The 12,038-nt window shown below is 39.5% G+C and overlaps 1 protein-coding gene across 3 annotated transcripts; it reads right to left on the minus strand.

Moving 5' to 3' along the window:
* Positions 1 to 1,931: 1,931 nt before the first annotated feature.
* Positions 1,932 to 10,861, minus strand: LOC105031062 (gonadotropin-releasing hormone II receptor-like). Of its 3 annotated transcripts, XM_020040790.2 has the most exons (5): positions 10,516 to 10,861; positions 7,997 to 8,089; positions 7,150 to 7,687; positions 3,228 to 3,429; positions 1,932 to 3,065 (listed from the first exon to the last, which is right to left on the minus strand). In XM_020040790.2, exons 2-5 carry the CDS (start codon positions 8,056 to 8,058, stop codon positions 2,677 to 2,679), a joined length of 1,191 nt encoding a protein of 396 aa, XP_019896349.1. In that variant the 5' UTR covers positions 8,059 to 8,089; positions 10,516 to 10,861; the 3' UTR covers positions 1,932 to 2,676. The 3 variants fall into 3 exon arrangements, with proteins under 3 accessions (XP_019896349.1, XP_012994800.1, XP_019896350.1); XM_013139346.3 differs by lacking the exon at positions 7,997 to 8,089; XM_020040791.2 differs by lacking the exon at positions 10,516 to 10,861 and having other exon boundaries at positions 7,979 to 8,055.
* Positions 10,862 to 12,038: the final 1,177 nt, after the last annotated feature.

The following is a 12,038-nucleotide window of genomic DNA, read 5'->3' on the forward strand; positions in this document are numbered from 1 at the left end:
TCCGCAATGTATTGACAGTAATTACATGGATAACTACGCATCATAACTAGTCTTTTTTATAGGCCGCTTATGTAGTACCTCATGCTACATCTCAAAGTATTCATTACCCAATCAAATCACACAATTTACAGACAAGGTCATGTTGACCAATCAAAAATGCACAGGTGTATGCAAAATAAATGGTGGTAATTTTCCAATAAATTGCGATCTTCATTTATAAGCAAAGTTTAAATTGGGATCTGGGAAGTGGGGTAGTCCTAATTTTGTCTGACGGTGGTATCTAACCTGATCACAGGGTTATTTGTTAAAGTGGTTTGGGTGAAAATAATGCCAGTTGTATCTAAAATGTGCAACCAGTGGAAGTACGGGAGCTCAGCTCCCCCCAATTTTTTAGATTAGATTCAACTTTATTTTCATTAAACAGTATGAGTACAGTACAAAGAAAGGTAATTAGCATCTAAGCAGAAGTGCAAATAGAAAGCAGGAAATATACAGGTATTAAGTATTGTGTATGTTACAAGTGGAATATATAGATGTGCAATGAAGGCAAATACTGTGCAAACGGCAATTCTAAATGAGCAATGAAGGCAAACGGGGAGGGCAAAAAATGTGCGAGTATTAGGTACAATGCAATTGAGCAAATTGGAGGTGAGTATGTGCAACTGAAATGCACGGATAGCAGCATTAAGGTTCCCAAGGTAGACACATACATGTAACAACTGAAAACTTACTTACTTATAGAATCCAGTAGTACAAGGGAGTAGTGCAACATGGTCCCTGAGAGGCAGTACTAAGCAGTGTGGGTGTGGTTAGTGATGGGTCACAGAGTTCAGCAGGGTTAAAATGGATGGAAAGATATTCTTCCTGAGTTTGCTGGTGTGGGAATGAAAAGACTTGTACTGCCTGCCTGATGGTAGGAGGGCAAACAGTACGTGTCTCATCAGTTCCTGCTGGCTCCTGCCCAATTGTACCCCTCACTATAAAAAATAAATGTTATCTTACGGTAATTTACTTTAAATTGAATGTAATTTTCTGGATTTCACAATGACAGTATTTATTTTATTTTTATTATACATAAAACCTTCATTTAATATTTGTCCTGTAAAATAACCGGAAAAGTCAGTTATGAGGAAACACAAGAATTAGTTTTTCCACAGATTTTGATTCGCTGTTTACAAAAATAAACTGTATAAATAGAGTTTTTTTTATCCCAGCATGCTTTGTGGCTGTTGATTTTGTTAATGTTTTTGTTAGTGGTAATTGATAAGAAGGTGACAGAGCTTTTGTGCAATCTTGTTATTTATGTACAGTGTTAACCTTTGGAATGTTTTTGGGGATTATGATCGTGTTTGTGTGCCAACCATAGAAATGAAAATGTTTCTGTTTGATTTGCTTTACTGCTTTATAAACTATTATGTGACTTTAGACAAAGCAGAACACTGACTCTTGCATTTCTCTGCCAACCCCTTGTCTGGTAGATGTTGGTACATTGCCAAAATAGTAATTACTGATGTATAAATAAAATTAACTTGAAATATGAATTTTTTTAATTGCAATAGATGACAGCAACAAAAGGCAGAATTTGGGTAAGAAAATTCATTCTTGCTGTGAAATTACAGGAATATACTTTATTTGAAGTACATTGTCATATTTCTACAGATTAATATTTTTTTACCATATAAATATTTATATGTATATTAATATTGTAATTTTGTAATCTGTTTTTAACTGTTTTCTTCTGGTGTCCAAGCTCCCAGAAATGTGCTGTAAATCTACAGATATTTTTCTACAGTGCTGTTTACATAAGGGACTTCAAGTAAGCAGAGCCTAGCACATCTCAAGAGGTTTTAATGCAGTTTTCGTAAATTTTGGGATTTTGAGCATAAAAAAATATTATTAAGACATAAATACATAAACCTGGAAAATAATAATAATGCATATATATTTTTATTTTGGCTTTTCAAAACCCACTTTGCTAGATGATCACAGGGTAAGCACTGAATATCCTAGCCTGACTGCACATCATTTACTTGTCGTACTTTGGTTATCAAGCCACAATGCATCGAAGTAAATGCAGCATACATTTAGTTTTCCCTCATGACATGCACTGAACATAACAGTCCTCTGGAGAGTTTGTCTTCCAAATGAAACAGCCAACATTTTTGATGTACAAACGTAAGAGTAATTTGGCAGTTCTGGAAGGACTTTGTGTCCATGGAGGCCATCTCATGCACCCTGGAATTATAAGGACACAGGTTGCTTATAAAATAATCAGCAGACAGTGTAATAAGTAGCATGGAATATCTATCTGATGCTCAATACTGTCTAGGGGTTTTACATTGTTTTATAGAAGGACACTGGTATTGACTCATACAGTGCTTAAAATGTATTTTCCTCATTTAAATAGAGTGGCACGTGCTCATCTGTTGCTGTTAAATTGGATTTCCAAAACAGGCAGAAACCTACCAAACCCCAATTGATTCCGTTCTGCTTTCCCCTGAATATTTGATCTGCATCATTCATGAAGTCCTGTGCAGTAGATTAGGCCCAGAAAATATGTTTCCTTTTCAGGTAAGGTAATCTTTATAGAATAGGTCCAGCCTTAGTACCTCTCATTTCTAGGTCTGCTTTTCTTTAGCCCTGCAACCTAACAGATGTATTTTCGTTCATCTCCAGTTATGTACCTCCAGTCTCTCTGGTCTGCTCTCCACTGTGGGGCCCATGGTGGACAGACCGTTGGTCCAAAGACCTGGGGGAGACATTTGTGTCCCTTTTCCTACAACACCAGCACATGGCAAGGTCTGCCCGAAACGAGGGTGTGTAGAAGCCATAAATAACCGGGTCACAACATGTGTTCAGGTTGCCAAAAACAAACAATGCATGGTGGATATATTCAGGTGTGAGATGCAGCATCTCCGGCTGGAACCAGTACCAGATACCCAGGAGGTAGTAGGGCGTCCAGCAGACCACGAATGACATCACAATGATGATGGTCATCTTTAGAGTCTTCATTCGGGCCTTAGGGATCATGTCTGTACCACTGCGTCTCAGGCAGGACTCGCCAGCTGGAAAAGTATGACGCTGGTTAGTAGCAACCTAAAATCAAAAAAGCTGGTGCTCTGCTAAACATTGTCAGTATGTAATTACTACTAAAACAGCATGCACGGCTGTTACCAGTTTAACCATGCATGTATTGTGGTTGCGAGATTGGGACAGCTAGCTTGTACCTTTGTTCCTGTGGAGTTGCTGATTGATCTCGATGAGAATGTGTGTGTAGCAGTAGCTCATGACCAGCAGGGGGAATACATAGAGTGTGACAAAGTAGAACATGTTGTAGACGGTCTCCTGCCATCGCTCTTTAAAACTGCCATGGGTCACACACTGGGTGAAGTCTACTCCCTCGACTTTTATGGCCCGGAAGATGAACAGCTGAGGAACAGGAAGTCAGTGAATAATAACAATCTACCTGGATTATTTTCTCACCATAATTCAAGGTAATATGCTCAATTCATCTATATTGTATCTTCTAATGAGGTACGTGTATGAGTCGCACTGCAGTCCGAATGCAAGACACTACCCTGTTTCTCATTAGAGCAACTGTTTTCAGCGATCTATCCATAACAACAAATGTTTGAGAACAAACATGTGAACAGGTCAGTGTGTAATGGCTATGATTCCACATTGTTGTCCAATGAGGAATCAGAATTAGCTAATATGTTTATGTTAGACATCCACTTCTGAAACTAATTTACTAAGTTTACTAACATGTATTTCAGATAGGCTAGCTAACCTGTTTTATTAAAAAAGGCTGAAATGACTCAAATCCTTCTGCAAGCTACTGTAGCGAGGCAACTCAGCAAAATGTTTATTGGGATGAGGGAATGTTGGACTAGTCTTTTAACAACATTTATAGATGTATATTTTGTGTTCACTTCTGGTTACAGATTTTGTAGTTTTTTTGTTAGGGTCAGGGGACTAAGAGTTGGCATATTGATACTTTTGTATCAAATACTACTTCAAAGAGTGATGAGTTATATTGATATTTAACCAGTAAAGATACCATTATTATTAAAGGCATGAAAACATATTTACTAATGATGTACGTTTTGGGAAATCTTTAAATATGTGATAAGTAGATGAAACAGTCGTTATCCGTTTTTCGAAAACATTCTAAATGTTACATTCATACATAACATAAATATTACCTTCATATATAATATAAATATTACACTCATATACAGCTCCAGAAAAAATTAAGAGACCACTGCACCTTTTTCTTTCCTTTCCAAAAAAGTTGAAAAGGAACGGTTTTGAGTGAGGAACCGAAGGGTTAAAATTAAGAGACCACTGCAAATTGAACGCTTCTGTTCCTCACTCAAAACCTTCCTTTTCAACTTTTTTGGAAAGGAAAGAAAAAAGTGCAGTGGTCTCTTAATTTCTTCTGGAGGTGTATATATAAATATTATAAGCCTATTACTAACTGTAACCCTATATATTTTTTAACCATTTAACAATTTTGATAAGTGTTGTTATTGTTGGGGTAAATATAGTTTGCTTTTAAAGTAAAGGCTGTATTAGTGGCTAAATGAGAAACTGAATGTCTGAGTCATGCTTGCAGTCTTTTCTATTCAATTAATGCAGTGGTCAGTAAAAACCAGCTGATCAAACTTTTACTGAACGCTTATCACAAAGTGGATCCACATCATAGACTTTATTTTTGAGGGGGAAAAGGAGCTGAAGTGTCTTTCAATTATTTATTTGTAGACATGCAGTACAAGTCAAAAGTTTACCCATACACTTACCCATGCACTGTATTTCAACTTAACTGTAAATACTCAATTATTTTATGGTTTACATCTTTATAAATTGATGCTTTATCATAGCATCCTGGCCATCATCTCTAGCTTCCAATTAGCTGATTCATCCCCTCTATTTCTTCCTAATAATGTGTTACCTACTGATACTAAATGTATATAACCAATAATTTATGTAAGTTGCACTGGAAATGTCAGTGATAAAAAAAAAAATGCAGCTTACATTTTTTTTACCATCTGCTGATGTAGCACTTTACTACTTCTCAGTAATATAATCAACATTTGCACTCCAGGTGGCACAATATCAAATTATTTCAGTATGCCAGGAATTTTAGATTTCTCCTTGAAAAGCCCCTGACTGAAATGCTAATCTTTCTATCATTCTTCACCCTTGCCCTCAGCTGCACAGGGGAGAGGATCTTGTGGAAATGCTGACAATACCTCACTGCTACATGAATCCAGCCATGCCCCTCTGCACTGAATCACCAGTCTTGAATATTAAATTATAGCGGAAGAGCCTGAAGCAAGATGATCAAAATCACCTCTTCTCACCTGGTGCACAGCTTATAAAACTCCCAGCAGCCCCTGCACTACTCACAGTAAATTAAACTTATTTGTCTCTTCAGACTCATAAATCTATTCTCCTAAGGAGCGTATGGCATTTCCCCTCTTTTCTAACTTCCTCTTATTGGCACTTTCCCCACTTTCAAGCACAGTGGGGTGGGGTGGAAGTATCTTTCAGCTCCATAAAATACAAGATATTACGCATTAGTTGTTGGTCTTGTGCTACTATATTCCTTGCATATTTACAGTTTATATGGCTGTGGTTATATAGCTTTATTGTCAAAGGAAATATTTCATTTCAATCAAAGCAAATCAATGAATGCATCCATCCATCAACTTTTCACTATATACTGGCTGAACTTACAGTGCAACATTACCTATCGGTTTTATCAACCTAAAATACACTGGCTTGGTCAAGTGACTTCAAGCTAATTGTTTTCTTGAATCCATTATTGATGGATTATTAAAAAAAAACATGAACATACTTGATTTGACAAATATATTGATGGATTATTAAACATAATGTATTCTATACGCATATCAAAGTTGCAGTGTGGGACCTCTGCTTTTAAGGTTATGGCCCACTGAACACAGAGATATTGGCATAGTAGTGAGCAATATCATCTACTCTATCACAACCCTCTTTTTCTATATACATGCACCTCCTGCAAATCACCAGCAGAGTGCGACCACTCTAAACACATTTCACATTCACTTCGTTCACCGTCTTTTCAAATATTCACTTATGGCTGGTATTTATTGAACCTTATCATAGAAATGTTTACGGTGCCTTTATTTACAATATTCTCCCACCTACACACTTTGGAATTTGGAAAAGTTCAATCATATCTATTAGGGAAGTGAAGGTTTTTACCCAATGCCCAGGAGTTGCTGAGTAAAAAGTGTCATGCATATCTGACAGAGGTGAGCTCCAGGCTGTAAGACGTAAATATCAAATGTATATCAACTAGAATCCTTCCAAAGGATTATTCTATGCATTAGATTCTGTGAAAATACCATGAATCGTGGTCTAGATTTCATAAGTAATCGTTCGCAAGTTGTTGATTCAAAGAACATACTGCGAAAGAGGCAGAAAACTCCTCAGACTTAGTCCATTAGGTCCCAAGACTTAGTCCATTAGATCCCTACATATATTATATCCCCATCCAAACTCACACCCAAAAAGTCCAATTGATCCCCAGCCAAGTCCATTAAATTCCCAGTGTAAGTCCATCCGATCACCAAACTAAGTCCATTAGATCTCAAACCTAGATCCACAACCTGAGCCCCTTAGATCCCCAGTCTAAGTCAATTAAATCACCACACTAAGTTGATTGATTAGAGTCCATTTCAGCCCCAGCCAAGGTCCATTAAATCCCAAGACTAAGTCCATTAGATTTCAAAGCTTGATCCCAAGAAAAAATGTATTAGATAATGACTCCTTGTTAATTGCTTTGTCTGTGTGTGTGTGTGTGCGTGCGTGTGTGCGTGCAGGGGTGTGTGTGCATGGTCGATGATGGTAGTGATGATGACCTCAGTAAGCCCTTCTCCTCATTAGCCACTGAAGTGATGAAACACGTGACATATGTCCAAAAGCAATAGATTGCACATAGGACTGTAGGCCCGCTGTATCGAGTTACACATCGTTGATGGCTCAAAGATGTTAGGCATGAACACAACATCTCAACAAGCCTTTAAAGATGACTTCACATTGCATTTCCTGGAGCGCCAAACGGTTTCCAGCAACCCTCCCACCTGGGTTTGAACTCACCTGTGGTAAGGCAAGCAGCACGCTGAGGCCCCAGGCCAGACCCAGCATCCTCCTGTTCCTGTGGTGGGAGCTGAGTGAGTCCAGTGGGTGCAGGATGGCGTGGTGCCTGTCCAGACTGATCACCACCAGGATGAAGGCAGATGAATGCATGGCAAACAGCTTCAGGAAGCAGAGCAGCTTACACATGCTGTCCCCGCCGTACCACTGTACCATGATGTTCCAAATGGCGTCCAACGGCATCACCACAAAGGTCATCATCAGGTCGGCAGTGGCCAGGCTCACGATGAGCGGTCGCAGGTGTGAAGCCAGGCGCCGGCCACGCCCCCGGCACACGCTGACCAATAGCGCAAGGTTGCTGCAGGCGGCAAATATGAAGAGGATAAAGATGGCACCGACGCGGAACTGGGCGGCTCGCGTGAAGGTGGGCACCTCCCAGTCTATCAGAGGAGGAAACTGGGAGATGTTCGAAAATGGGGGTGTCATGGACCCGGTGGCGCCCACTAATGGAGGCCTCAGGATGGACAGGTTGGCAGACATCCTGCCCGGGGGGAAAAAACAATATGTCTGAATAGATGACTCTGAAAATGTGATATATTTACTGTGATTCCATTCTTTAGTATCATGAAAACATGTCCGTCAGCTAATCTTCAGAGATAACTGTATTGACATCATGATGTTGACAAACAATTATCCCACTGACGTGCAACTTGATAATCAGAAAACGTCAGCGCCTGTTACTGCTCATCCGTACGCAGAGGGCAGTTGTAGCTGTATTCAACAGACTGTCACTAATGAGACACCTAAGGCAGCCTCCCTGGCTATAACATACCTCTGCCTTGTAACTCACGCAGTAATCAGACCAGCACTGCACGTTCCGCACTCATAAATCTGCTGCCTTGCCGTTTTCATGGCTCTAGCCTCTGTCAGATACACGCAGGTTCTGCAAAATGAGGATAGGATGTATATTTTCTAACTGGAAGACTCTGTGTGGAATTGATTTGTGATACATGGTGCTGTGTGGATTAGTTGGCAGAGCTTGGTGGTTCCCACAGAGAATCATTAAGAAAAAAACTACGAAATGTATCCAGTCACTATATGTCAGCCTGGATGTGAGCGTAGACTAAAAGCCAAATAAAAAGACATTTTAAACAATGCACTATAATCTTTCGAAAATACCCGATTTCCTCAATAAGCACTACAAGACCTTTTGTCTCAAATAGGCTGTAGTGTCGGTGTGAAGCATTGCATCATTACTTTGGAAAGAAAAACAGTGATCGAACCTGATCCGATTCTATGACTCCAATAGGGTTGAAGTAGAGGCCTACGTACCATTATACAGAATCCTCATTGACCCCAACCATGATACATCTGTTTGTAGATCCCTTTATGGCCAATGCTATCAGGACTATGTTGCTGTCTAGCCACAGAAGACTGCAATCACCGCCCTGAAGCCTTATTGTGTCCACCGTGATCTAGGATGGCACAATGACTTACGCCATGGACCGTGTTGTCTCTGCACATCATAGTTGATCCTTATTCTATGCCTATCGCATGCATTACGGTCGGAAAGAGGATTAAGACACCATCAAATTATTTGTATCCGTTTTTTGAAATTTGAAAGGGGTAGCAATCACACATTGTGTTGCAGTGACAATATGTACTCTGTTTTGGACAGTAGATTTATCACCATAAAAACGACATGCTTTTCAACTAGTGCAAAATGGAATGACACCGAACCTGAAAAGCCAGTGGGTTGAATGCTGGGGAAGGTCACTTTTGCTTGAGCCACATTTGGCGTCTGGCATTTACTTAAAAGTTAATGTAGAGGAACGCAGAGCCTGACTTTACCCCTCTTCAAAGCTGTCAACACACTCCCCTAACACATTGTCCAGTGAATACTGAAAAAGAAGAAACCTCTGGTGTTTCTACTGCAGGGACATAGGGACATGAGAAATGTATCGCCAGAATATGTTAAAAGTGCTGACACAAAAACAACCTTTCAGATTACACTGACCCTAAACCCTGCACAAAAACAACCTTTCTATTTTTCTCCCTTTTTTAAATACCCAGCCTCATCCCCCTTTTGATGACTTATGACAGGTGTGTGTGTGTGTGAATAGGAGTGAGAATGTAAGATATATGATAGATAGAAAATGTATGCGTGTCCGTGAGTGTTCATGGGAAAGTCTTCCTCAATAATTAATTCCATTCATTTAGCCCCTCCCTTCCCTTTATTAATGACCTTGGACATGTATGTGTAAATGAGAGTGAGATGGGAGAGATGTGAAAGAAAGTGTGTGTGTGTGTGTGTGTGTGTGTGTATCCGTATAAATATAAACATATACATGTGTGTCACAGGACACTCTCAATGAATTCACCACTAAACATCAGAATGATTTAGACAAAAGGGTGTGTCAGGATACAAAGACACACACCATCTGCATGCTTTCACACTCTCAATACTTTCCCTCTCAGTCCGTCCTGCCTTCAGAAAAGAACCGGGCCCTGGGGAGAATATGAGCCTCACCCCCCAGGACGGTTGTTAATAATACATGAAATATGAAAACCTTTTCCTACATCACACGCAGTATCTGTCTCCATCTCCATCTATGGGTCCTCTGTATGCAAACATCTTTTAAATGCTATGGCAGAGTAAAATATAATATACGTTGCACCTGGCATAAGTGTTAATCAGCCAGTACAATTTAGTAAGTCATTTTTATGGTTGTTTGTTCTTACATCCTATGAAAGATCCCTGTCAACAGCACGCAAACGAATGTGAAGGACAGAGGGATCAAGTTTCACGGCAGTACATCGATCATCCTAGTCACGCACCAGTAGCCAAGGGACTTCGGAGTTAACCTTGTACATTCTTTCATAGATTCTTTTTTTGGCGTCTCTGTCAAAAAGCGATAATTTGAGACTATCCCTATAATAAACCTACTCCATGTTGCTTTTGCTAGCGTGTGTGCAACGGAAAACGTAGCAGTTGATTTCGAAATTGTTATCTCAGCATTTCGACTGTTGGCCCAAAGCGAGAATTAAACTTCAGGTGGTGACAAGAATGAATGTGAGCCAGCAGTAGCTATATATTTCTAAGTGGAGAAAGAAATCTGAACTAGGACATAATACATATTAACAATCATTTTCACAGGCGAGTCTATTGGCCAAAAAGCGTTTGCGATTTGCAGGGCCATTGCTTATTTTTGTTCAATTAATTTTTGTTCATGTATTATTGAACAACTTAAATATTGCGGTACGGCTCTATATCGCAGGCAATACATCAGTCATTACGAGCGTTGTGTAGGCTAATCATAAGTCCGTCACGTAATAAAAACCTGCAGTGAATGATATGCTCATTCCTACCTTGTTTGTCGCTCAACTCACTTGGAATGCATTCTTCTCCAATGCCACAAAGCACACTTTCACTTCAATACAATGTTGTATATTCCAATTGATAACCTAAGACGTTACGCAATGATATATGTAGCTATTATCATAAACTGCGACTAATAGGAAAACAGTTTAGTCTCCAAAAGACAACAAATAATTATAGGGTTTCGGTTGATCCAATTTCATTTTTTCCCCCATATGATACAATGTCCAACCCTTGTCGGGCTCCGAGACAGATTAAATAGGCACTACAGTTCTGTTCAACAGAACCCTATCCCACTACTTTCAGTGTGTCAGATTCAACGTTCCTCAAGAACTAATCTCGTTCACAGACTCTTCCATGTGCGCAATAGCCTGGGGGAGAGGTTACTTAAACAACCCTGGTGGTGGGGGGGGGGGGGAGCTGTTCACACAACTCTGTGCTGAAGTGCGGAAAGGAAACCTGGTGGGGCGATAATCACAAATGCATTGTTTGTGAAAGCTGTGTTCACTCGCTTCTGGATTGAAAATGTAACAGTAAGTTTAGTAAAAAAAGAAAATATGATTTAATGTTTTACTAACGTGTTCTTCATTTAGCCCTTTCATTGTGGTAGCTTCTTTACGAATGGATGTACTTACAGGAACATTTATCACCTGAAAAATCATTTTTGGAAGATGAGAGTTGTGTATAAGGAAAGGGTTCTCTCTATACAACCTAACACACAAACGTTTTTGAAAGAAAGGGATATTTGGCGATTCTTTTGAAGGGAAGGATTCTACATAAAACACATTTGAATCTGAACAATATTTAATAATGTGGTATTTATAGTTTAAGTAGTGCATGTGGTCCTTTCCAATGTTTTTTCCAGAACAAGTATAAACAGGCTCAGTGACATTATACAACACTGTTTCCAAAAATTCCCACACCTGTGGCTTTTTAAATTACAATTAGTGTCTGTGTATAAATAGTCAATGAGTATCTTAGCTCTCACGTGGATGCACTGAGCAGGCTAGATACTGAGCCATGGGGAGCAGGAATGAACTGTCAAAAGACCTGCGTAACAAAGTAATGGAACTTTATAAAGATGGAAAAGGATATAAAAAGATATCCAAGGCCTTGCAAATGTCAGTCAGTACTGTTCAATCACTCTTTAAGAAGTAGAAAAGTCAGGTATCTCTTGATACTAAGCCAAGGTCAGGTAGACCTGCCAGAAGAATTGTTCGGGATACGAAAAAACATGGAATAGGTGACTTGCACATCTGTGAAGGCACCATTAATGCTGAACAGTATATACAGGTTTTGGAGCAAAATATGCTGCCACCCAGATTATGTCTTTTTCAGGGAAGGTCTTGCTTATTTCAGCAAGACAATGCCAAACCACATTCTGCATGTATTACAACAGCATGGCTCCGTATTAAAATAGTCTGAGTGCTAAACAGGCCTGCCTGCATTCCAGACTGGTACCCTACTGAAAACATTTTGCGGATTATGAAATAAAAATATGACAAAGGAAACA

Source organism: Esox lucius, chromosome 20 (genome assembly GCF_011004845.1).
Source record: "Esox lucius isolate fEsoLuc1 chromosome 20, fEsoLuc1.pri, whole genome shotgun sequence".
Taxonomy (NCBI): Eukaryota; Metazoa; Chordata; class Actinopteri; order Esociformes; family Esocidae; genus Esox; species Esox lucius.